The sequence below is a fragment of the Aspergillus steynii genome (assembly GCF_002849105.1).
Source record: "Aspergillus steynii IBT 23096 chromosome Unknown P170scaffold_11, whole genome shotgun sequence".
In the NCBI taxonomy this organism is placed as follows: domain Eukaryota; kingdom Fungi; phylum Ascomycota; class Eurotiomycetes; order Eurotiales; family Aspergillaceae; genus Aspergillus; species Aspergillus steynii.
The window spans coordinates 489,780-514,135 of NW_020194408.1; the positions used below are offsets into that span (position 1 = coordinate 489,780).

A 24,356-nucleotide genomic window follows, 5' to 3' on the forward strand; every position below is an offset into this window, starting at 1 on the left:
GGTCGGGATGATGTCATCTTGAGGCCTGAGGCTCCCTTTCTTCTTCTACTCATCTCTCTCTCTCTCTCTCTCTCTCTCTTTCTCCTCCCTTCAACTATAACCATCGGATCATTTACCAACCCACAAGTAGAAGCGAAAGAGGTCACTATAATGAATTGCTGGCTACGGGAGAAAATCCTGGCAGTGACCAATCAACTCTCGGATACTGTTTGATGTGCTGACTGATAGTACATGAAAGTCCTCCAAGGTCCATCCAACTTCATGGTTTATGCATCATCCAAGCCATGGCTTCAAATAGAAATCATGATTGCTCCTCGGAAAATATTGTCCCGAGGCTGGTCCCGGGATGAAATCAAACCAAACAATACTGACGAACCATTGGTGGCCATGTGCAGAGCCATCGTGGGATACGACCGGAAATTGATCTCACTTATTGGCCGAGACAAATGATTCAAATCCCGCATCCCGGTCCCATCCTGCAGCGAGATTTACTCTCACGAGCTATACGAGAAGGGCATTTGATCAGCTCTTCTGACAATTGGACACCACCCTTTGTTATAAAAAGGGACCCATCGATAGTCAGATTTTCTTTTTCAGTTTCGTTCCCAAGACGCTCTTATACGAGGATCCGCTGATAGTGGATTAACCCCGTTTATAAACATGTCTTCTCCACGGAAAGGGCATCCAGGAGGTATCGAAAAGATTCTATACCATAAGGGATGAATCTACTACGCATGTACAGGGCTTTTGCCCTCGCGGTGACACCATTACTTATTAGCTTATCTGCTACTAATACTTCTGATAAGCACAGTTGTCGATGCCGACCATACGAGCCTTGCTGGCCTTCCAACGAGTCCTGGGATCGCCTTAATGCTTCCATAAATGGTAACTTAGTTGAAGTTCAGCCAGTGGGCTACGTATGTCACGGCAACACATTCGACCAGGCTGCCTGTGATAATGTAAAGCAGTTATCGAGAAATGCTATATGGCGAGCTGCTCAGCCGGGTAACCCCTCCCTGGCGATATTCTGATATATTAGCCTATCCACACACCAAGACCTGACATGCAAGCAAACAGGCGCCCTTCAATGGTCAAACTTCGAGACTTATGCACCGAGGAATGAATCGTGCTATGTGGACTCGCCGAAAGATACAGTTTGCGGACAGGGGCGAATTTCTCGTTATGCTGCTGAAATCGAGACCCCGGAAGATGTGCGAGCTGCCTTAAAGTTTGCGAGAAAGCACAACATCCGCCTAGTCGTTCGAAATACCGGTCATGACATGGCTGGTAAATCAAGCGCCCCGGATTCTCTGCAAATTGCCACTCATCGACTCAAGCAAATCGAGTATGTATCGGACTTTGTCCCTAGCGGCGCGAATGCCCATAGCCCTCGTGGGCCTGCAGTCACCATGGGTGCGGGTGTATTAGGATTGGAACTGTACACCGCGGCAGCAGCGGGCAAATACCTCATTATCTCGGGTGTTTGTAGCACAGTGGGCACTGCGGGTGGATATATCTTAGGTGGTGGCGCGTCCACACTAAATCGACTTTTTGGATTGGCCTCAGACAATGTTCTTCAGTTCACCATGGTTACGGCAGATGTAGGTCAACAGTCTATACCAGAAAGACGGAACCAGCAATCTAATTTAGCCAACAGGGAAAACTGGTCGTGGCGAACGAGTTCCAGAACGAAAATCTGTTCTGGGCCCTGAAAGGCGGCGGCGGCGGCACCTTTGGGGTAGTTATGAGCGTCACGGTCCGTGTCTATCCAGACGTTTCCGTCGTCAATGCTCTCTTAACTATCACCCAGCCCGCTGGGAGCGAGACGTTCTGGGAAGCTGCGCGCGACCTTTTCGCTGCGCAGCCCGCTCTAGCCATAGAACACAATTACATCCGAGTCGCCGTGTTTCCAGTTGCATCTGATGACCCGTCTATGGGTACTCTCTTAGTGGAAGGGAGACTGTTCAATGCCACTGTGAATACGACCGACGAGAAATTTGCTCCATTGCGCGAAGCCCTCGACAGTGCTGGTATACCCTATGAATACCAATCCGAGCATATCCCCAGCTACAGCTCATATCTAACCAGGCCCCTCTACATCGAACCAGCTGGCGGGGGCACCGTCCACGGCTCGGTCCTGGTATCAGAACAGCTCTACCAGAGCGCTGACGGACCGTCGAAGCTAGCTGAAGTCGTCTCCAAGCTACAACTAGGGCCAGGGAGCCTGATTGAAAGCAGCACGTTCGGCGGTGGTCAGGTCGCGGCGAACAAAGACATGGTCGATAGCGCCGTGCACCCCTCATGGAGGGAGGCACTGTCACTGATCGATCTGTACGTCAATTTGCCCAGTAACTCTAGCTTTGAGATGCAGGACAAGGCTCAGGCTTTGTTGACTGGGGTCCAAATGCCACTCCTGCTTTCTTTGGAGGACGGGCGAATGGCGTCGTATGTGAATGGCGCGGATTCCCTGCAGGAGAATTTCCAGTGGCAGCTATGGGGGGATAACTATGAGCGGCTGTATCAGATCAAACAGGCTTGGGACAAGGACGGGCTTTTCATTTGTAAGGTGGGAGTTGGGAGTGAGGCTTGGGATGAAGAGGGGATGTGCAGAACGAAGTCGAGTGATTAGATTGGCCATCAGATGGAACTCATGGAGACGTAGTACAGGCAGCAGTCAGTCAGATAAGAATCATATCGCATCCGTGTTTGGATATCTAGATATCAGAAAAAAGGAAACAAAAAAAGGGTATCAATCAAAAGTGCCAATCCACAAAAAATATGCACATCACCAAAGGCCATCTCATCATATCTAATACGTATCCTCCTCGCCTCCACCACCTCCATCCCCGAACCCATCATCCCCATACTCATCATCCCCACCATCAAAGTACTGCTCGGCATTATAATCGCCGCCCATCTCATCCTCATCGTCCTCGAAATCATCATCAATGATCTCCTCCTCCTGCTCCTCGTCCTCGCCTTCCAAGAGATCATCATTCTCCGGGCCCTCCCCATCCTCGCCGTTCTTCTGCTTCTTCGCCGCATCATCGTCCTCTTCTTCGTCGTCGTCCTCAAATCCCCGCTTTACCCCAGACCGGGCCGTTTGCGGAACATACCCATCCATCGCGGCCGCCGCATCACCTTTAAAATTCGGCTGAATAGTCGGCCACAGCTCCCGGGGGAAGAATTTCATCACTGCAGGGCACATCACATTAGCCCCTTTCTCAAACCACCCCTCCCAAACCACCTCTCCCAAACCCACACCCAAAGGGAACAGGAAACAAGAAAGAACTAACCATAAGCCCTCCCACTCATCCTCGGCAACGCGCGTTTCTTCTTCTGGTACCGGCCCGAATACGACGGCATGCCGTGGAAGGGGTCGAAGGAGGCGCGCGCGGCGCTGTTCTTCTTGGCTGCGGACGAGGCGGCGTCGAGAACGGAGTAGTAGGGACCGTCGTGGAAGCGTTCGCGCAGGTCGCGGTAGAGGTTGACTTGGTGGGTTTCGCGCGCGGAGAGCGGGCGGGCGCGTGGGACGGTGTATTTCTGCATTTGAGGGGGTTGTTAGGATTGTTTCTGTTGGTTTACGTTGGAGTTGGAGGTGGGTTGAATTGAGTTGAGTTGAGTTTGGTGATGAGGGGAAAAGAGAGGGGGGTTGGAGATGAGGAGGGCAAGGGAACAGGAAGATGCAAGATGCCATGGTGATTCAACTGGATTGTAGTCTGGACTGGTCCGGACCGGTCCAAACAGATGAACAGAAATCACAACATACAGGGTATAGAGGGGTGGGCGCGCCGTCAGGTTCCCCGTTTGGATCAGCGTCCCAGGTGAATTCGGAGCCGGGGAGCTTCCTGCCCTTTCCGAAGCGAGACATATTTGAGGAGCGATCACTGGCAGGGATAAAAACAAAGATTCAGAGCAATTGGATCAGGAGGGGAGGGTGAAGTAAATGCCAGAGGAATTGAGGATCAAATCGGAGGAAAATCAAGTGGAGGAACATCGCGAGAAAAAAAGTTCCGGCGGAGATGACGCTCACCGCCTTCGGTGAGTGGGGGTCACAGAATACGAATACGAAGTATACAGAATGTGATTGAGTTCATGTCATGATGCTGATTGACTGAAAGGTATCTGAAGAAGAAAAACTGCAAGTCACGAATGCTAATACATAAATCCCTCATAGGTTGACGGTCTCCACCCGACTTCCGTTCTGCGTGACAGGCCCCCATGGTCCTTCGTTCACTCGCTGCTTGAGCGTTTTCACGATGTCCTCGAACCCTGGCACTTCTCCGTTCAAATCATTGAGTCCCTCATACAAGGCTACTAAGACCTCATATTTCGCTGTGGCGACTTTCCACACGACGTTCTGCGGGTCTGCAGCTCCGCCGCCGACGAATTCGGAGTACGAGCGGGGCGGCTTGAAGAGATACGGCAGCAGAGTGGTCAAGGCCGGAGGTGTCAGCGTTGCCCATACTCCGGTCGCAGGCAGGATTCCTTGCGTAGCTGGCGAGAGGTTACCCAGACCTTGCTCTGACGGGAGTTGATACCGCGTAGTTCCGGGGACGGACGAGATCACGTCGCCGGACAATTCCTGCCAGTTGGCGGTGATGATGCTCTTCATGAATGAGATCGCCGCGAGAGAAACGTCTTTCATGGCCAACACATCGGCTGCGGCTACGATGTCCGTCCAGAAACCAGGGCGGTGATTCAAGTACATAAAGTACAAGGCCCGGGCGGCGGCGGCTTCTTTATGCCAGTCTGTGGCAGTTTGACCGGACGTGTTCAGCTCCATGGAGTCGGCCAGATCCAGCTTTGGCGGTCCATGAAGAATCTTGCCCAATGCATCGAGCGCCTCCTTATTGGCCGGGCTGCAGGGCAGGGCAAGCACGGGGTTCAACCCCTGTCTGCTGGCCTCCACTAGCATCACGCGAGGAAGGCTGGAAAGAACATTCAGCTGTCCACTCGGCGCGGGTCCATGCGCCCACCGTGCTGAGGAGATCGCCACGGAAGCAGTAATGCGAGACAGGATCTGATCCAACAGGCCTTGGGGGTTCTGCAAGAAATGATTGGGGTACAATTCGGCATACTGCGCGACGTAAGCCGTAATTGGCCCGGAAAGGTAATTCAGATCCACGGGGTCAAGTTTCGATTCATCCAGATAGTAGCCCAGAAGAGTCGAATGCAGATTGTGAGCGATCAAGAAGTCAAGGGCGGGAGAAGAAAAGGTGGATGCCGACTGTACAAACGTGCGCGCGGTCAAACCCGGAGCATCGATCTCCAAGAGGTCTTGGAAGAAGTTCAGCAATGTCATGTGCATCAAAACATCATTCTTCTCGACCATTTGGCAAGTAGCGAAATGCAGAAGACTCTGGCTGTCGTATTTGGTCTCGACTTCCGACACCTGGGAGCTGGAGATGATATCCCATCGCAACCGGCCTGCCTTGACCAGAAAGCCCATCAACCTGCCTTGTGACAATGTCTTCTCGCGTTTCGGCAGACTATCAGGGCCGTTATCAGTCAAACAACAAAACGAGAAAAGACGACTGTAGACATCTTTATCGGTGAACAGTCTCCTCCACATTAGACCCTGTCCTCCTCCCGTCTCGTCACCATTTTCTAAGGGACTGGTTAGATCGATCTCCAAAAGAGCCCATAACGCATCTAGCGCTGCCTGAGCGACGGCTGTTGAAGAGGTCGAAAGCCACAAATCCACCAGGGAAGCAACTAATTCCGAGTCCCCCGCGACAATCGCAGCGTCACTTGGGACCTTCCCGGCTTTGCTCAGCAACGAGAGAGCCAATAAGTTGATGGGTGGCGACGGAGCTTTGAATCCCGCGACGAAGTCAATGGGAGGGTCGACGGAGCGGAGCTCCGTGAAGCTGAAATAGGCCGTAGCCTTGATTCCCAGGGTGGTAAGAGGAGTCGGATCCTCCTGGAGAACCGGCAGAAGCTGCGATATCTGGGTGAGAAGGGAGGCGGGGACTTTGCGGTCCGTGGTCTCTGTCAGCTCCAACTTTAGCTTGTCAATGAGGGTGTGATCCAGCCGAATGGACGTATCATTCTGGACCTGCTGGAGATGAAGCTTCAACTCATCGTACGAAGAAGGGACCGCCATTTTGCCTGACGCCTACAGGAGCGAAGGGAGACAAGAGGTGGACGACTTCCGGGCGCCTTCGACGGCGGGGAAGCGAGTGCAAACAGGGCAAACCAACAGCTCCGCCTTCTTCGATCCGCGGCATCTTCACTCCTCAGCTCACTTCGTGCATGATTGTTTCTTGCATGCCTGATCATCTCTTTCTTTAATTTACTTCTATACCCCCTGCATCGCAATGGACGAACATCGCAGCTCTCTCGTTTCTCAAAAATCCTCGGATTCCGGACTCCACATCCAGCTGCATCCGCTGATACTCCTCACTATCTCCGACCACATCACCCGTCATGCGGCACGAGGACAGCAAGGCCCAATCATCGGAGCCCTGCTAGGACAGCAGAATGGACGTGAGATCACTCTAGAGCATGCATTCGAATGTATCGTGGTGGAGGGTCCGAACGGCGAAGCGCAGCTATCGCAGGACTGGTTTGTCGAGCGAGTGAAGCAACGTAGGCACCCCCAGTCTGACCTATATGCTGCTCATTTCTAACGGAGAACTTGTTGTAAATAGTCAAGGATGTCCACAAAGTCCCCGCCCTCGATCTCGTCGGCTGGTGGTCAACAGCGCCGCCGTCCGGCCCCGACGAGTCCCATCTCCCCATCCATCGCCAAATCCTCCAAGACCACAACGAATCCGCCGTGTTCCTCGCGTTTCATCCATCCCAAGTACAGGGGGCATCCTCGAACGGTGCCAAACTACCCCTGACCATCTACGAGAGCGTGTACGAGGGAGAGAATGCCGCAGAAGGCGGCAAGGCCATGCAGGTCGACGGCGAAGAGCAATCACTGAGCATCCGATTCCGCGAACTGCCATACTTCGTTGAGACTGGGGAGGCCGAGATGATCGGGATTGACACCGTTGCCCGAAGTGCGCGGAATGCTGCTCCTATTGAATCGAGCACCGGAGGCACCAGCGAGTCACAAAAGAAACAATCCCGCAACAAGGAGCAGACAGACATCAACGTGCTCTCCCAGGAGGATGAAGAACGTGAGCAACCCCCATCCCATACAACTATACCGTATTCCACAGCTAACGAACCCCACCGCCCAGTCATCGCAAACCTGAACACCCGCATCAACGCCATCCGAGCCCTCGAGTCCCGAATCTCCCTAATCAAATCCTACCTCTCCAGCATCTCGACCTCCCAAGAACAAGGCGACAGCCAGGAATCCCCTAAACCCGCCACCCTATCGCACCCCATCCTCCGCAACATCAACTCCCTCATCTCGCACCTCTCGCTCCTCAACCCGCAAGAACAAAGCGCCTTCTCCGCCGAAGTCCTCGCCCAGAGCAACGACGTCCACCTCGTCGCTCTCCTGGGCCAACTCAGCCAGAGCATCAGCAGCATGCGCGAACTCGGCAGAAAGGCCGCGATCATGAACAACGTCCGGCGGAATATGCTCTCGCGGAAGGCGCAACTCGGCGGGCCGGGCCGGTTCGATGACGAGTTCTTCTCGCGGGATGGTCTCGCGCATGGCTAGTGGTTGGTGGGCATTGTTGCATCTTCGCCTGCCTAAATACACAAAGAGAGAGAGAGAGAGAGAGAGAGAGAGAGAGAGAGAGAGGAGGCAGGAAGGCAATTATTCTAGAGCTTTGACAATTACCGGCGTTGGGTGTCCCTAGAGCAAGTATCTGATTCTGACGAGAAACGAAGATCCAATACCAAAAGGCTGAATGTCGTTCATTCCGTATAGATTCTATCTAATCAAAGCGTATAAGAGATTCTGAAAACGGGTCAAGAGAACCCCTGCCTGCACTTCCCTTCAAAGCGCAAGAGGCAATCCAGCCGTGATGTCATGTACAAGAAGCCAAAGTAAAAGGTGGGAAAAGAAGTGAAAAAAAGAATCCTAGGACATAGATAAAATAGGGTATAAACAACCAGAAAACCAGAAAAAGCGAACAGAAAGAACAAAATGATGGTATGTTCGTCTCGACCATAAGAAGGGATTCATCCACTCCACTCACTCTCAGACCTGTAGTCTGGCTGGACCTGAGACAATTCCTCTTTGAAAGTCTAGCCAGTACTATGAATGAGGGTATCGTTGGATGTTAGGATCACTGTCATGATGTAGTGGAGGCGGGCGATATGTGTCTGGGAGAGGGATAGGCGCTTGCTCTTGTAGCTCATCAGAGGGATAAGGTGCTGTAGTGTTGTTTGTAGTGTGTGTGGTAATGATGGTCGGGGGTTCATGAGGAGAAGTGAGATTCTGAGTCTGACTGTGCGGATTCGGAGAGTGAGAATGATCAGCCGTATCCTCCGGCATCATGTTCATGTAAGGGTTGTGGAAGCTGTCCTCGTAAGGCGAGTACGGCTGCGGAGAATGCATGCCCGGCTCGAGCAAGGAGATCGCGCTGAGTCGGTTATGGTTGTAGAAGCGGCTATCGGTTTCTTCGTAGCCCGGCGGCATCATGGATAGGTCGGTGGCAGGGGTAGGCTGCGCGTGGGACAAGAGCACATCGCCTTCTTCGTCAGGCGAGGTGGGATATCGACGGCCGCCAGCAATCGGAGTACCGGTCGCCGTGACGGCGCCACCGTTGGTGGTATCGAGACCAATTCCTTCGGTGGAGGTGTGGTAGCTGGGATCCATGGTGCGTCTCTTGCGACGGACGAAGAGCCATCGCATAGCCCGGGACACGGCCCTGATGAGATCCATTGGGTTGAACGCGTCTCCAAGACCGCGAAATCCAAACCGGCCGCCTTGGTACGTCGCCTTGCCGTTTCCATAGAAGTCGGTGACTTCGGCTGGGTGAGAGTTCTTCAGAGAATACGGCTGGTAGGAGAAAGCCCACAGGTGCAAGACTGCGAAGATGGCCATTTCCATGGAGATCAAGAAATTGGGAAGTCCCACTTTCAGATCACTGGCATGGAGCTTCTTGGTTGCCTTGATGACCCCGGAGGAGAAGAGAAACGATATCATACTCTGCACGATTGATCAGTCGGTGTTTTGACTTGGATGAAAGGAGACTGGTTTGACTTACTGATTGCCAGAAAGAAAGGAAAATCACCAGTTTGATGGAGAGAATCTTCAAAAAGGGTCGATGCTGACTGATATCTTCCTTGACCTGGATATAAAACTGCACCAGGCAATACATGGCGATACTGACCGCAATACACTCGATGGCCATCACCTGTCAACGCATGTCTTATTAGCCAGATTCCACAGTGCAGAGACAAAGTTGCAGAGGAAAGCATACCCAAATGTGCGCGAACTTCGGATTTAGCGTTTCCTCACAATAGACGTTACCCTTTTGCGTGAGCACGGCGACAATTGTCATGAGCACACGCAAAAGACAGTACTGGAAGACACCGGTCCAGACGACCTGTTAAAAGATTCCCCATTAGTCCTGTACGAGAAAATATATGCCCCGCCGATATGGGCAAGTGTCAGGCCAGAGCCAACCTACATTGAACCAGGTCAGTCCGCTCCGTGGTGTCCGCCATATTCCATGTTCCCCGCCGCAGCATTTTTGCAACCATGACATTGGCCAGACCCACGGTTTGGGCTCAATTCCACGAAAGTAATCCTTTTGGCTACGGAGGTCCGGCGCGATATAGTGACAGAGGAGGGAGAAGAAGGCGGATATCGTAAAAGCCTCGTAGCAGTCGCCGAGCACTGTGTAGTAGACGCTTTTCTTGTAGTAGTAGGTTCCGAGCCATGCGACCAGGGAGTAGACGGGGATCATGAGAAGAATGCGAATGATACTGAAGTCGCCGGAGAGATATTGTCAGTTCAGCGCGACATAAACCACAGGGGAGGGATCGTTGAACAGGAGAATAAAAAAGAAAAGGAGAACTCACTGGCGCTGCTCCACGGGTTTGCTGTAATGCGTGGCATGGCACATAATCAGAAAGAAAGAAACGCCGGCCGCAGTGAGCGCGAAAACCCCTCCGGCGATCAAGCAGAGAGTGTGGAAGGTGAGGCCGCCATCCCACAACTCGACCTCGTGAACTGCTCACCAGAATATCGGTCAGTCACTCGATCGTATTTGTCCCGCGCGGAACGGGGCTCGGAAGGAACGGCATACTGGTCTCATTTTCTATCGTCGAATTGCACTGTGGCCAACCCATTCTAGCGGCAACGAGGGAGGCCGAAGATGGTGGTGACAGGCCTCAAGGAGAGTGGTGATGAGGGATTCGAGGGGAGGAAAGGAAAGATCGTCGGAACTGCAGAATTATTCTGATGGCTGGAATGCAGCATTGAATGGAGAAAATAGATTCAATGGCGTTGGGGCGATCGCTATCTTATCCACTAGTCGAGTCTTGTCCCGGAGCGGATCAGCCCCTGGATCCAACGTTTGTCTTTTCTTTGGCCTGGGTTCTTGAGTAATGCCAATGGTTGCTTGCCCCCCTGAGGACTGGCGCTATTCTGTTTTCTCACTGGCGTGAAGCCCTGCGCAGTGTCAGAGTAAAGTGGTTGCGTCAACCACAAGCCTTGGCGATAAGGCAGAAGGAATGAAGCGGTGGACGATGCGAATGAAGAGTTGAGACATACTTAAGACAGTTAGTTGAGGAAGGGCTGTGTTTGAAGTCTGGAACGGGTGAGACAAGCATTGATGGCTGAATTTAGAAACCGAACAAGCAAAACGTGGCGGTGTTGATGAAGCGCAACGAACGAAAGAAAATCCACGGTCGGGGATGGAGCCGCTGCGCCTCAGGAATCCCCCGCTCAGCCCTAATCAGCTGCAAAGAACCAGCATTCCAATGAGATTTGGGGGTTTATTTTGGGAATGCTATTATGCTACAGGCCAGCAAAAGCCAAGCTTTGGACAAGACATGACAAGCATTCTTGCTGCATGACTAACCGGGGTGTCCATCCTATCCATGTGGTCTTGATTCTAGATGTATGTACCTCTAGCATCGCCAGAATCGCCATAGATCAACGTCCCATTGCACATAACTCCAGTTGTATAAGTACACATCCACCTTCTACCGTAGATACAATTCCCTCGATGAAATCCGGTCGATTGCTTTTCCCAACAGATTCCGGTCCGATCCTCGCATGCACCCAATTCGCCCCCGTAGATCAATCAAAGGACTTATGCCCGACCGACGATTTCCCTTCAACCCTAGTGGGTCCATGGGACACTCGATAGATTTTAAAAAATAAAAGAAAAAGAAAAGTACAAAATACATAATAAAGATACAAGATATCAATAGTTCCGGCCTCGTCGATCGTCTCGCCATGAATCGCCAAATCCACCTCGACCACGTCCCCGTCCGCGACCGCCCCGACCGCCGCGACCACCGCGAGGATTGAAGTCTGGCCCGTGATCAACGAACAAGTCTTCATCTTCGAAGGTGATGCGTCGAGGCTCGTCCCCTCCGCGACGCGGAAATGATCCCTTGCGCAGAAGATCGTCGAACCGGTCCAGACGACGGTCGGCAACCGACCGAGGAACGGGGAGATAGTAGAGCTTGGGCTTGGTGGTGGTAGACATGAAAAGGTCATCCAGAGGCTTGAAGCCTTGTCCAGGCCGAGGCTTGCTGTCGGCTTCGCTGTGGCCACTCGGACGTCGGCTGGGTTCGCCCATTTCCGCTCGAGGCCCCAAGGGTGGAGGGCGAGAGAATTCGGCCTGCTCCCGACCCCGTGAGGGTTGAGATGTGGCACTTCGGGGATCAATTTCTTCCAGGACGGCCTTGACACCGTCATCCGTTCGGTCATACTTCACTTCCCAGCGAGGGGGAGGACCGCCGCGTCGTCGCGATCCTTCTTCCAGGTCGACCCATTCCTGTAGCTTGTTTTCGGGGATAAAATCCACAAACAGGGTCTTGCGGTTGCGTTCGTTGGGCCAAACGGTGTTATGGAGTGCCGCGCGCACGCGAGATGCGGCGGAGACATTTACAAAGCTCACGAAGCAGTGCGTTTTGATCGAGTCGAGATAGAAATCCGTGATCACGTCGGAATCCTGAGAGCCCCCGGGAGGGGAGGCCAAGGTGAGTAGGTGGCTCTTGAGGGCGTTCGGCTGCAGGGGGCGCATGAGGCCGTCCACATAGAGCGCTGAAGTGGCCGCATGCTTCGCTGGCTCGACCGTTTCGTCTTCCATTGCATCCTCCGGGGCAGGCGATGCGGGACGTGGTTCGGGCTCCGGAGCGGTGAACAGGCCCTTGAATCGAACATCTTGCTTTGCCGGGCCATCTTTCTTGGTAGGTGTAGTCTCGGGAACTGGCTCGTTGGATTTGTCTTCTTGGGCTTCATCCTGGGCTGGCGAGGTTTTGTGCTCGGGTTCTGTGTCGGCACGACTCTCGGCTGCCTCTTGTGGTTCCGGAACACCTTGGTCCTGCTGGGCGTCTCCGTCCACATCCATCGCGTCTTTGTCTTCCGGTAAAGCAACCTTAGGTTCTTCATTTTCCGCCTTCGCCTTCTTATGCGCAAGCGCTTCGGGCGTAGGGATGGGACTCTGGCTGCGGCGTTTGCGCTTGCGACGGTCCTCGAGAACCTCCTCGGGGGCTAGAGGTGTTGACAATCCCGTGTTCGCCTCGGAGATCTGAGGGACAGCTGACGCGACTTCTTCGGTAGCCTTGGATGGCTGGGATTCCTCCTCTGCGGCTGGCTGCTGGGCCTCTGTGCTCCCGGGAGCCTGCTCAACCGGTTGCGCCGAAGCCTCATTTTCATCCTGTTCTCGGGGAGCTTGTGGCGACTGCTCGGCGGTTTGGTCGGCAGCTGGGGTTTCTTCGGGCGCTTTCTCCTCCACTGGTGCTTCGCCGTTCTGGACGGGCTCCTCCCTCTGTTGTGGTTCCTGTTCCTGCGGGGATTCTTCAGGCTTCTGATCTTGGGACTCGACCGCGTCGTCTGTCGCCGGCTCCGGTGCTTCTTGCTCAGGTGCGGCCGGTTGCACGTCCTCCTGGGGTGTCTCCTGTGTGGTGGCAGGCTCCTCGCTCACGGCCTCACTGTCGCCTTTTGCATCCTCCTCCAGCAATTTGTCAATGAAGTTCTGTTTCACTCGGAGGCCGGTCTGCGGAATGCCGCGCCGCTTCAGCTCGGCCTTCAAATCGGTCACCTTCCATTTGGAGTAGTCGGCCATTATGAGGAAGATTGCGCGCGGTTAGGAAATAGGATCATGTAGAGAAAACGACGGGGTGTGGATGGGGAGTTAAGCGGGGGTCGAGAGGGCCATTGTTCGCGATGCGATGCCCCTGCGGTCGGACGAACCAAGTCCTGCGTTGCTTTCCTCGCCGGAAATGATGTCGTACGCTAGCCTCGATGAGGTTAGTGCATCACGGGAGTGGTGTTAGTAAGCAGTCCGCATGGGGTTAGCCTCGTTTCTTATCGAAAATAAAGATCCCTTTACTTATACCTAGTTACCACAGTCCATAGCAAATGGAAAAAGGTGTTTGTCTCGGTCTCGAGAGTCAGCTTAGGGCGCTGTGGGTAAAACTTTGATATTCAAGCTCTTCATATGGTCATTATCATCTCAGATCATGAACCTTGAACCAAATATTCCAACCTAAATAAACATCTCGAACATGCCACCAGTCTTTTCAGTTAAAAGCCTTTCTCGATACATAGTATTAACAGAAACATGTTAAGAAGCGTTGGCTGTCTATACTTTGCACTAATCTATCCTCGATTTTGCGACGCAGCTATGATCTGCGCCGCCAGCTCATGCAACGAGTCCGCAGTAACATCCATCTCTCCAAAGATCTCCGAGCACGACTCCTTCTCCCAAGCCGTACAATACGCACCCCGGAATCTGCAATTTTCAGTCTACTGCCACAAATATACCATCAATAAGAAAAGAGATGGAGACTCACCCCGCAGACTTGGCCGCCGAAACATCCCACATATGCGCTGCCGCAAACCACACCACGTCGCCTTCGTCAAACTTACTCAAGACCTCCTGATATGCTTCCAAGGCTGGCTTCGCTAGCTGACTATTATCGCATGACACGATATTCTCCTCGGGCATCTGAATCATACTCCGCAGAAAGTAGCCGCGGACCCGCCGCACATCCCCGCTGGTAAAGCACCACACGGTGAACCCGGCATCTCGCAGGCTTTGCATCGCGCGGTATACACCCTCGCGCGGCAGAAGCTGACGGTAACCCTTGATTAGATAGTCCCTGTCCTCGTCCGAGGCGAAGGACCGCGGGTCTTCCATCCCGCTGAACCAGAGCGTGCGGTAGAAGATGGCGCCGAAGATGTCGAGGAAGGGCCGGTACCGATGAGACATCGACAGGTAGGCGTATTCGCGCTCGGCGGCCTCCATCCAGGCGTACCCGAAGAGTTGGGGCTGGATGTTGTGGGCGCGGAGTCGGGGCCCCAGACGGGATTCGATGGCGGCGAAGAAGGCGTCGAATGTGAAGCAGGTTCCTACGACGTCGAAGACGACGTGGTGAGAGGGCATTTTGAAGTGGATATTTTAATTCGATGCTGAATGCGACTCGAAAAAGTGTAGGAGGGATGTTGAAGTAAGTCGGGATTGTTTGATGCCCGCACGATATTCTTAGTCCAACAACCCCGCATTTGTCTACTATGCAGCACTACTATTGCGGTTACCAAAACCCGTTGGGTTCGACATTTTCTGATATTCTCATTAACTAAAAGGTATTCATGTATAAAGAAACACGAGGAATCGAATATATAGCCAGTATGCTACCCTCATAATCTGGCCTATCCCACAGATCCTTTTGTATTGCCGGATGGCTCGACTTTGGGAGTGATATAGGTAGTGGGAAGTTAATAAGGAACATTCACTATATCATCTAGTTATTTCCATGGTTGTCAAATTCACTGGCCTACGAAAGGTCCAAGGGATGCCAACCATTGAAGCCATGGTCCATGAGTCTGAAGGCCCGCTGGGTTAAGTGATGCACGCCATCACAACCAAGGTCATATGCTTCGCTACCAGAATTCCGGAGTATCATCATAGATCTATGTTTAGTTCGGACTAGTCTGGAAAGTATAACCTTGGATAGCTACAGGGATATCTAACCTAAGAAAAGTTTGATCAAAAAGATATATGCATTTTTATTTGGATCAAAATCTCATATAGATACTAGGTACTACTATGTTCGGCATGCTTCCTAATAGCAGGAGTGCCTTCCTTTCATTAATAAATATTAGTCTCAGTAGCTCAAAGCTATCCGCTACTCTTTTAAATGGACTTCTCTACTTGCCGCTACTATTCGGCTAATATAGAACGAAAGAGAATTTATAGCAAGCCCTAAGAAATTGGTTCATATAGTGCTATGGGGTACAGAATGTTCAAGTGCTAAGTGCCTTGAATTAGGGCTAAATGTCGTTCTGTTCGAGAACACTGTTTACTAGTCAAACTTTCTATTTTGTTTTGAAGTCATCAGAATACAACGACTGTAAAATATCCAAAGAGACAAGGATAATAATATGAAAACACAGGAATAACTGAACCGGCAAGTCCTGCCGATGCATCACAAATGCGCTCTTGGCGCTGCTTGCGAGTGGCCAATTTGAGAGCAATTGTCTCGTATCCAAGACTCCACTTCAGTGTCACCATGAGGTGACTCAAGCCGTCTCTATAAAACCATGAACTTTTCAATCCTCTACTGAATCCCATCAATCTTCTCCATTCCATCTACATATCCCCCCACAATCCATCCAATCAACCAACCATGTCCACCCAAAACGACCGAGCCATCTACTTCCGCAGCCTGCACAGGCCCGGCAACCCGATCGTGCTCAGCAACATCTACGACGGCGCCACAGCATCGTACATCGCCGCGCACGCCTCCACCAAAGCCATCGCGACCGCCAGCTATGCCATCGCGGCCTCACAAGGCGTCGCAGACGAGTCCTTAACTCTCTCGCAAAACCTCGCCTCAGTCCGCACCATCGCCTCCGTCGTGGCCGCTACGTCTCCGCAGCTGCCGCTCACCGTCGACGCACAAGACGGCTACGAGGACGTCGCGCAGACCGTGCGGGAAATCATCGCCCTCGGCGCCGTGGGCTGCAACATTGAAGACTTCGATAACCGCGCGGGCACGCTGCGATCGCTCCCCGACGCTGTGGCCCGCATCCGCACGGCGGTCCAGGCTGCCAAAGACGCCGGGGTGCCTGATTTCGTGATCAATGCCCGAACGGATATTCTGGGTCCGGCTGGGACCGGGGTCATTGCGGATGCGATCCAGCGCGGCCAGGCATTCCTCGAGGCGGGCGCTTGCACGGTCTTTGTGTGGGGAGGACCTGGCGGGCGGGGAGTCTCTGGCGCCGAGGTTAGGGAATTGGTTGCGGCGCTGGGGGGCCGCGTGAATGTCAAATTGAACTTGGCAGAGGGGTCCTTGACGGTTGCTGAGTTGAAGCAGATCGGAGTTGCGAGAATTAGCCTGGGACCGGAGCTGTGGAGGGCGGCAATGGGGGCGTTTAGAGAGACGGCGGATCGGTTGTTGGCGGGGGTTTCGTATGATTGATTATTGTATCAGACCTTTAGGGGTGGTGGTTTCATATTCCTGTAGTTGTGAAAGGATCCGAATAATTATATTCATTTAATATTGCCACGGGTCTTTAAAGCACCGGAGATGCTTAGTACCGGTCATCCTGACACATCGGATGGTAAAGAGGGTTGCGCAAAGGGAGCTGACACTGGATCTGTCCAAATCAAATCATCAAAAGCGAACGGGAACAGGCCTGCGTCTGATAAACCTGACTGTTCGCTGAATGAATTCGAGATCACCCAGAGTGAGTCCCAGTCGTAACTGGTATCAGTCTGAGCGACATTGGCCGTACCCGTGTTGTCAAGAGAGAGCTTCTCAGACAGGATCTCAAGAACAGTGACGCATCTTGTCGCCGACTCTGCTAATACACTATAGGAGCACAGAATACCACCAATTCGGCAAAGACCCGAGTAAGGTCTGCGGGTTGAGATGGCGCGCGAAAGTGTCAACCAATTCGTGCGCAAGACGGAAGCAGCTTCGTGAGCACTCGGCGAGCATCGCTTCGGAGAGACTCAAATCATTTGAATCATATGGGTTTCCTGAGCCTGCGGCACCGCGCATGCAATGAAATCACGGCGGGACGAAAGAGTAAAATGCGAGCGTGCAAAACCTGCATTTTTATCAAAACTGAACTGCAGAGACTGTGCGGAGAGCTTACCGAACCCTCAGGACAATCGCCTGTCGTTGTAGCACTTCGTCATCTTCCGCAGCATGTTGTAATTGAAGGTGCCCAGGAAGGGATTTATTCCAAGCTTGCAGATTACCATTGATCTCAAGAATTCGGGTGAGTGTACTCTCAATATCTTCACTCCTGGCCGACTTGAGATAGAGATCAACTAGAGTCTCATCTAGAATCTGATAGAGGTTCATGGCCTTGACGATAAATGCCACCCGACACGGTTTTCCATCTGGTCGTAATGGCGAACCTTGCGTCTGGGTCTCAAAGAACTCATCGTCTATCATTGAAGGCAGCGGAATTGAGTTGAACAGCCACGTTGGGATCATACCTGTTGGACAAGGGGAAAGATGATCCTCTTGTCTTCGGTTCGGTTTAGTTCGTGGATGAGAACCGGCTAATTTTATACATACCAGTCTATGTCTCGACAGAATCAAATCCTTAACATTAACACCCCTAATTGGTCATTTAACGATATCCAGCAAAATCGCCTAATTAGAAAAACATCAATCCCACTTAACATTCAATCCAACACCACCTGCTTCCATCCTCCCTTTCCAGCTAGAGCCTGCGCAGAGTAGTCTGGCATATTCATGGTGCCGAAACTTCAACAATTATCTTTCCTCTGACTTGTCCCGTTTTGAGTTTCTCAAATGCTTTTATGACGTTTTTAAAAGGAAAACTTTGCATCAATGTTGATGCTAATTTTCTCCTCCGCCACCCAGTTCGCTAGTAGCGTAAGATCCTCTCTGTTTGGGAAGCCGAGGACAATGGAAGTAGGTCGTTGTGAGCCACCTAGGAATGCAGGTACCAGTTGAGAGTATATGACTATGACCCCCTTGATAGTCGTTGCTCTGACCTGGGAGATGCGAGCTTCTGGTTTAGTGAAAAGATGCGCATGAGAATATAGCTCGGGCGTGGCTCCAACATTGTCTACTACATGGTCAAACATTTGGCCATGTTCTTGGAGTAGATCTATCAGATCACCTTTGGTATAATCAATGACTTGGGCACCAAGTCCTCGGCAGAACTCGACATTACTTGTAGAGCAGGAGACAGTTACTCCAGCCCCAAGAATCCTGGCGATCTGTATCGCGAAGGTTCCCACTCCACCACTACCGCCATTGATGAAAACGTTTTGCCCACTCTTAACAAAAGGCGCAAGATATTTATAGGCTGCCATGGCGGCTGATGGAATAGCGGCAGCATCTTCGAGCGATAAGCCCTCAGGGACGCGGGCGCAATAGTTCTGATAGGCAATAAAATATTGGGCGAGGGTCCCATGTGTTCGAGGGTGACCAAGATTTCCAAAAACAAGATCGCCGGGCTTGAAGAGGTCATTGGAAGGATGGACAGCCTTAACACGACCACAAAAGTCATAGCCAGGCGTGGCTGGCAGGCGCAGGTTGAGCATGGTGAAGAAACGGCCTTCCGGCCCTTTAAAGTCGGCGGGATTCAAAGCCACGTAAATGGTTTCGATAAGGACCTGATCATGAAAAAGGTTATCTGAAGAGGGTTGAGGAATGTCATCTTTAAGGCGGAGATGCTTTTCAATGCCGCCAGCTGTAGCTGCGTACTGCCACCCATTCATCAAGGACATCTTGAACGACGGATTTGAGAATGAGCTGATGTAAGAAAAATCTGTTAATAAGAGTCAAAAGATGTGTCGCTTTTTGAACATATTTAGATGATTCTTGCCAGACCATCGGAAGTGTGTAGCCCGAACGGAAGTACTTGCCGGACCAGACAGTGAATCGAGCGTATTTGGCTCGTTCCGTTGGCCTGAAGCCGGAAATCTCACCGTGTATAAAAGTAGTAGTACCTATATCCAGCGAGGGGACGGAACTCATAGCAAAACAATTTAGTTATCCACGATAGCTATGGTCGAATACATACTCCGCAGTCATCTTATGGAATGGTGTGATCCACCCGGAAGGATTGCCGACGCAGCCAAGAACACCACGTCGTGCTGGTCTGGCGTCTCCAACCCCATTTTATAGAGCACCAACCATCCAACCATCCAGAGACCTGACCCCGATGAAAGGAATCGCTGAATCTACTTTTCAGCCCATCTCACTCCCCGAGATGAGCTCCCAACGTCCGCTACTTCCGGTCGAGAACCCCACACGGCCGTTTTGGCGCACCGAACTGCACGAACTAGATGAGCTGCGAACGACCCCTGAGCTGCCCCAACAGAGCGACATCGTGATTATCGGTGCTGGGTATGCGGGTGTTACTCTGGCATACTACCTTTCGAAGCTCCTCGGCGAGCGTAACCAGTCGTATCCTGCCATTACCATCCTCGAGGCGCGGCAGGTGTGCGCCGGCGCAACGGGTCGGAATGGTAAGTTCTAATGGAACTAGTTCGCAGCTCAGCTCTTGTTGATGAGGATATGTAGGCGGTCATCTCCGACCGGATTTGTACGGACACATTCCGACGTATCTGGAGCGACACGGCGCGGAGGCCGCGGCCGAAGTAGCCAATTTCGAAGTCGACCATATCAAGGTGCTAAAGGAACTTCTGGCCGAAGAGGGTATTGACTGCGATCTGAACATCACTCGGAATATGAATGTCTATCGGAACGATGCCGCGGGGAAGAAGGCGAAAAGCACCGTTGATCTACTTGCATCCCATGGGCTCGGATTTGTTGACGATATCCATTACACGTCGGAGAAGAACGCCGAAGGGGTAAGTGACAACTGAAGTGTCCAAAATTATAACCATGGGAAACAATATGCTGACGAAAAGAAAGGTGTCTGGCGTCAAGGGAGCCAAGGCCTGTCTGTCCTACACAGCGGGCATGCTGTGGCCGTACAAGTTTATTCTGGGGCTGCTTTCCAAGATCGCCGATTCTCCAGCTATCAACGTGCAAACGCACACACCAGTAACCTCTGTCGAGTCGGATGAAGCCGGGCACGTTGTCAACACACCCCGTGGATCGATCCGCGCCACCAAAGTGGTCTATACATCTAACGCGTACACAGCCGGCCTGCTGCCTGAATACTCGGCAAGCATTATCCCGTGTCGGGGGATCTGTTGCCATATCGCCGTCCCCGAGGGCAAGGAGGCACCATTCCTACCCTACTCATATATTCTCAACACCGCAGATGGTGGGTTCGATAGCTACTTAATCAGCCGGCCAGATGGAAGTATCGTCGTAGGAGGGGCTGGGTACACGTTCCAGCACGACAAGAAGGAGTGGTATAACATGGTCGACGATAGTACGCTCATCAAGCCAACCAAGGACTACTACAACGATTACATGCAGCGGACATTCAAGGGATGGGAGGAGAGCGGGGCCTATGTGAAGGAGATTTGGACGGGGAGTAAGTGCAGACACGATCCACGGCAGCAAGTCATACTAACACGAAACAGTCATGGGCTACTCCGCCGACAGCAGCCCGCATGTAGGCGAGGTTCCTGGTCGAACGGGACAGTATATTTGCGCTGGGTTTAATGGACATGGCATGCCGGTGGTATTGCTGTCCGCCAAGAGACTGGCTGAGATGATTCAGTCGGGGAAGAGCTACGAGGAAGTTCATCTTCCGCGGGTTTTTAAGACGACCGCGGAGAGGCTTCAGAAGGCACAGGACGGACCGGAGGGAGGAGACATCCTGAACCCTCGGAGTTGAGGCGGTTGTGTACTTGGAAGCCTGAGCGTAAATATGCCGAAAGTAACTAGAATAAGAGGAATCACAACAAGCAAACGCCGGCCTGCAGAATCAGGCACGCCGACATCGGCTCGGAATATCTAAGACTCCGGGCGTCATCGGCGCATTATGATTGGCTTCTCATGACGACACCGCGGCGGGTGGGTCACCGCCTCCAGCTTCTCCGGAAAGCCGCCGTCATCGACCCGCCTTGGCCTCTTTTCCCGTTTCCCTCTTTCTTTCAATCTCTGAGTCATGGGAGTGCAATAAATTGTCCTCTTTTCCTCACCTTTTTTCCTCCCTCGATTTGTATTCTCTCTTTCTGTATTATTGATTCATTCTTCAATTCCCAATTTCTCGAATGGCTTCTCAGTCCAACGGCGCTGCGGCGCAACTCCGTCAGTATCCCACCCCCTTGTCTCATGCCCCGCATACCAGATGGACAGCTACTAAATCCCGTAGAGAGAATCGATTCGCAACCTGAAAATCCTTACTCGGGTCTCATCACCGACCAGAGCTATGTCGTCGTTCCCTCGTTCACCCTGGAATCCGGCGTGACCCTCCACAATGTCCCGGTGGCGTACACGACGCGCGGTAAATTGTCCCCGGAGGGCGACAATGCCTTAGTCATCTGCCATGCTCTCAGTGGCAGCGCGGACGTGGCAGACTGGTGGGGTCCGCTGCTGGGAGGACCCGGACAGGCATTCGATACGTCTCGCTTCTTCGTGATCTGCTTGAACAGCTTGGGCAGTCCGTACGGAAGCGCTAGTGCCGTGACGTACAAGGACGGGAAACCCGAAAACGGCCTCTATGGCCCGGAATTCCCTCTCACCACCGTCCGGGATGATGTGAAGTATGTTTTTTCTTCAAGCTCGGTTATTACACAACTAACGTGGATAGGATTCACAAAATGGTTTTGGATCACCTGGGCATCCGCCAGATCGCCGCCGTGGTCGGTGGCTCCATGGGTGGCATGTTGACTCTTGAGTATGCCTTCTTTGGCAAAGATTATGTGCGCGCGATCGTCCCTATCGCCACGTCGCCTCGCCATTCGGCATGGTGCATTAGCTGGGGCGAGGCTCAGCGACAGAGCATTTACAGCGACCCGAAGTATGAGGATGGCTACTATGACCTGGAAGATCCTCCCATCACCGGTCTGGGTGCCGCCCGGATGTCGGCCCTTCTCACCTACCGCAGTCGTAACTCTTTCGAGTCCCGATTCGGTCGCAACGTGCCGGATCCTTCCAAGAAGCAGAACATCAACGGCACCGAGAGACAGCCCAGCCCGCCCAATGAGCACTGGGCCATCCACAACGACGGTCACAAGAGTGGCCGAACCACCCCGAGCGAACAAAATACGCCCGCAGCCCAGCCGACCGAGATCCAGTACATGGACCCGCAGTTCTCGGGGACTAAGACTTACAGCAAATCCCTCGACAACAACACGGATGCTAAGCGCCAGAGACGGCCGCCGACCTACTTCTCGGCCCAGTCGTACCTTCGGTACCAGGGCGAGAAGTTCGTCAAGCGATTCGATGCGAACTGCTACATCGCGGTTACCCGAAAGCTCGACACGCACGACGTGTCCAGACACAGGGCCAGTCCCACCTCGACGGACCCGGTGAAGGAGGCGCTGTCGCAGATTCAACAACCCGTTCTGGTATTGGGAATCGAAAGTGACGGACTCTTCACGTTTGAGGAACAGAAGGAGATTGCCGCGGGCATTCCTGATTCGCGCCTCAAGCGGATTGAAAGTCCCGAGGGTCATGACGCCTTCCTTCTCCAGTTTGAGCAGGTCAACCATTACATCCTGGAATTTTTCCGGGAGGTTTTGCCTGACATCATGGCGAAGGCCCCGGCCGACGGAGTGGAAGCGGTGGACGGAGTGAACACGCTAACCAAGAGCAGCACATTCGGCGAGGCCGAGGTGGAAGACATCACCGCCTGGTAAACACCGACTGGGATGATACGACCAACACTTGGCGCATTCGTTGCAGCCTTGTTTCTACGATCTGATGCTCTGCGGATTCCACGCAGGGGCTCCTCGGGCCGTCTCTCCCGGCGACCAACGGAAAACGAGAGACCGCGCCATCAGGCTCCTCCCCCGGGACGCCGCCGGCATCAGTAACCATTGGGGAAGTAGCGGTGCAGACCTTTGTTATTTTACTATTCTAAGCCAGTCAAGAGAGAAGTGCATCCAACTGCCTCTCTCGTCACCTCATTCAACCGGTAAGGCTGTAAAAGAAGCATCCAACTGCTCTCCATCAGATAAGCCCTCACAAAAGCGGTCTTCTATCATCCAGAGGTCCGTAGGAGGGTGGTGGGCAACCTTTTAAAAAAGACATGATCTTTTTTCCTCCTTCAACAGTATAGATAGATGTTAGCGGTAGCATCGAAAAAGACATGATATTGGAATTTTTGCAGCTTGTTTTTTGGTGGCATGTATTGCACGATATATGCTGATCTTCCGACCAGCGCCATTTACTATTCATAGCTCCTAGAAAATTACAGGATGAGGATTGGATCGGCTGGTTCTAGACCACCTTACATCGTCAATCGAGCCGGCCATTCGAGTGGATGTAAATGAGGGTCGCTTCAAAATCCCGTTGGAAAAAGCAACGAGCGCAACGCCACCAAGGCCCTTCCTTGCCTACGCTTAACCGAGTTCAGACGATGCATGAAGCATCCCAGCTGGGTAGGGCGGTCCTTGTCCCCGAGCACCAACGCTGGATTGCTGATTTGATTTGACTCAATCTTGGACAGACTTTCTGTGGAGTGAAAAAGTCCCAGAAGAGGGGGCGTTTATTAAACCCGCCTGCATGAATCTCGCGCGCAAATAATGAAAGACGTCCAACCAGCGAGGAGAGCAGAGATGCAGGAAAGCGGTCCTCTCGGAGAGGTCAGAAGCGGGTTCCAGACTGGAATTCATATGCAGCGTGGCTGCATTGATTGTCGATGTAACACGGGAGGAGATTAAAGCCTTGATTTCACCGTTCTTCGGCGTCGTTCCTGGTTCTTCTGGCCCGGTGGGCTCGAGATGATATCACGCGCCTGGTGCGACCGCTTGGGCTTCGAAAGAGCTCTTACGGTCTTCTGGTCTTCTGATCTTCTGATCGGAGCAGCGCTGATGACGTCGAAGGCGCCCTTACTCGGCCGATCGTTTATCCCCCGCATGGCTGAAGCCCTAAGCCATTACCCCGGAAAGCAGGGAGTTAATTAACCCTTTTCTCTTTCATACGAGACGCTGGGCGGATGGGACGCTAGAGCGGCTAGACAAGGCAGGCAATGGAGGGATCAGGCCGATCTGTGATCTATCACTTCGGGCATCACTCCGCCAACCACGCTCACTCATCCCTTGATTCACCCCCTGTTCGCTCTGACAGCCCTTGCGATCAAGTCAGACATTTGGGGACTCCGGGCCAAAGCACAGATGGGAGGCTGTAACAGCCGCGAAGGAGAGCATGGCCCGGGTTTC

General features: G+C 52.7%; 13 protein-coding genes across 13 annotated transcripts; 5 read left to right on the plus strand and 8 right to left on the minus strand.

Moving 5' to 3' along the window:
- Window positions 1-251: 251 nt before the first annotated feature.
- P170DRAFT_74090 (uncharacterized protein) lies at window positions 252-591 on the minus strand. The gene has a single exon (XM_024855360.1). It carries the CDS (start codon window positions 462-464, stop codon window positions 291-293), a length of 174 nt encoding a protein of 57 aa, XP_024698500.1. The 5' UTR covers window positions 465-591; the 3' UTR covers window positions 252-290.
- Window positions 513-2,696, plus strand: P170DRAFT_419012 (FAD-binding domain-containing protein). The gene is made up of 3 exons (XM_024847257.1): window positions 513-1,005; window positions 1,078-1,601; window positions 1,658-2,696. Exons 1-3 carry the CDS (start codon window positions 720-722, stop codon window positions 2,627-2,629), a joined length of 1,782 nt encoding a protein of 593 aa, XP_024698501.1. The 5' UTR covers window positions 513-719; the 3' UTR covers window positions 2,630-2,696.
- Window positions 2,697-2,700: 4 nt separating this feature from the next.
- P170DRAFT_514471 (DNA-directed RNA polymerase III subunit C31) lies at window positions 2,701-3,959 on the minus strand. Its single transcript, XM_024855209.1, has 3 exons — window positions 3,770-3,959; window positions 3,297-3,543; window positions 2,701-3,195 (listed from the first exon to the last, which is right to left on the minus strand). Exons 1-3 carry the CDS (start codon window positions 3,869-3,871, stop codon window positions 2,810-2,812), a joined length of 735 nt encoding a protein of 244 aa, XP_024698502.1. The 5' UTR covers window positions 3,872-3,959; the 3' UTR covers window positions 2,701-2,809.
- Window positions 3,960-4,090: 131 nt separating this feature from the next.
- Window positions 4,091-6,135, minus strand: P170DRAFT_441661 (uncharacterized protein). The gene has a single exon (XM_024850369.1). The coding sequence runs from the start codon at window positions 6,107-6,109 to the stop codon at window positions 4,172-4,174; it is 1,938 nt and encodes a 645-aa protein (XP_024698503.1). The 5' UTR covers window positions 6,110-6,135; the 3' UTR covers window positions 4,091-4,171.
- Window positions 6,136-6,255: 120 nt separating this feature from the next.
- On the plus strand, window positions 6,256-7,719 carry P170DRAFT_394651 (COP9 signalosome complex subunit 6). Its single transcript, XM_024846065.1, has 3 exons — window positions 6,256-6,594; window positions 6,657-7,133; window positions 7,197-7,719. The coding sequence occupies exons 1-3, from the start codon at window positions 6,324-6,326 to the stop codon at window positions 7,625-7,627; spliced, it is 1,179 nt and encodes a 392-aa protein (XP_024698504.1). The 5' UTR covers window positions 6,256-6,323; the 3' UTR covers window positions 7,628-7,719.
- A 120-nt stretch (window positions 7,720-7,839) lies between these two features.
- P170DRAFT_468877 (OSTA/TMEM184 family protein) lies at window positions 7,840-10,564 on the minus strand. Its single transcript, XM_024852574.1, has 6 exons — window positions 10,173-10,564; window positions 9,946-10,096; window positions 9,552-9,849; window positions 9,342-9,467; window positions 9,126-9,275; window positions 7,840-9,067 (listed from the first exon to the last, which is right to left on the minus strand). The coding sequence occupies exons 1-6, from the start codon at window positions 10,213-10,215 to the stop codon at window positions 8,171-8,173; spliced, it is 1,665 nt and encodes a 554-aa protein (XP_024698505.1). The 5' UTR covers window positions 10,216-10,564; the 3' UTR covers window positions 7,840-8,170.
- A 457-nt stretch (window positions 10,565-11,021) lies between these two features.
- P170DRAFT_441664 (SAP domain protein) lies at window positions 11,022-13,275 on the minus strand. Its single transcript, XM_024850370.1, has one exon. The coding sequence runs from the start codon at window positions 13,167-13,169 to the stop codon at window positions 11,298-11,300; it is 1,872 nt and encodes a 623-aa protein (XP_024698506.1). The 5' UTR covers window positions 13,170-13,275; the 3' UTR covers window positions 11,022-11,297.
- Window positions 13,276-13,638: 363 nt separating this feature from the next.
- On the minus strand, window positions 13,639-14,529 carry P170DRAFT_419026 (putative 2-haloalkanoic acid dehalogenase). The gene is made up of 2 exons (XM_024847258.1): window positions 13,900-14,529; window positions 13,639-13,838 (listed from the first exon to the last, which is right to left on the minus strand). The coding sequence occupies exons 1-2, from the start codon at window positions 14,490-14,492 to the stop codon at window positions 13,706-13,708; spliced, it is 726 nt and encodes a 241-aa protein (XP_024698507.1). The 5' UTR covers window positions 14,493-14,529; the 3' UTR covers window positions 13,639-13,705.
- Window positions 14,530-15,711: 1,182 nt separating this feature from the next.
- P170DRAFT_441666 (isocitrate lyase/PEP mutase family protein) lies at window positions 15,712-16,662 on the plus strand. The gene has a single exon (XM_024850371.1). The coding sequence runs from the start codon at window positions 15,736-15,738 to the stop codon at window positions 16,528-16,530; it is 795 nt and encodes a 264-aa protein (XP_024698508.1). The 5' UTR covers window positions 15,712-15,735; the 3' UTR covers window positions 16,531-16,662.
- Window positions 16,663-17,208: 546 nt separating this feature from the next.
- Window positions 17,209-17,517, minus strand: P170DRAFT_481154 (fungal specific transcription factor domain-containing protein; the record flags this gene model as incomplete). The annotated part of the gene is made up of 1 exon (XM_024853839.1): window positions 17,209-17,517. The coding sequence occupies one exon, from the start codon at window positions 17,515-17,517 to the stop codon at window positions 17,209-17,211; it is 309 nt and encodes a 102-aa protein (XP_024698509.1).
- Window positions 17,518-17,673: 156 nt separating this feature from the next.
- Window positions 17,674-19,076, minus strand: P170DRAFT_441667 (NAD(P)-dependent alcohol dehydrogenase). Its single transcript, XM_024850372.1, has 2 exons — window positions 18,934-19,076; window positions 17,674-18,871 (listed from the first exon to the last, which is right to left on the minus strand). Exon 2 carries the CDS (start codon window positions 18,828-18,830, stop codon window positions 17,901-17,903), a length of 930 nt encoding a protein of 309 aa, XP_024698510.1. The 5' UTR covers window positions 18,831-18,871; window positions 18,934-19,076; the 3' UTR covers window positions 17,674-17,900.
- A 167-nt stretch (window positions 19,077-19,243) lies between these two features.
- On the plus strand, window positions 19,244-21,194 carry P170DRAFT_441669 (NAD(P)/FAD-dependent oxidoreductase). Its single transcript, XM_024850373.1, has 4 exons — window positions 19,244-19,574; window positions 19,630-19,919; window positions 19,984-20,557; window positions 20,607-21,194. Exons 1-4 carry the CDS (start codon window positions 19,316-19,318, stop codon window positions 20,861-20,863), a joined length of 1,380 nt encoding a protein of 459 aa, XP_024698511.1. The 5' UTR covers window positions 19,244-19,315; the 3' UTR covers window positions 20,864-21,194.
- On the plus strand, window positions 21,120-23,301 carry met2 (homoserine O-acetyltransferase). The gene is made up of 3 exons (XM_024850374.1): window positions 21,120-21,279; window positions 21,344-21,734; window positions 21,782-23,301. The coding sequence occupies exons 1-3, from the start codon at window positions 21,243-21,245 to the stop codon at window positions 22,830-22,832; spliced, it is 1,479 nt and encodes a 492-aa protein (XP_024698512.1). The 5' UTR covers window positions 21,120-21,242; the 3' UTR covers window positions 22,833-23,301.
- The last annotated feature ends 1,055 nt before the right edge of the window (window positions 23,302-24,356 follow it).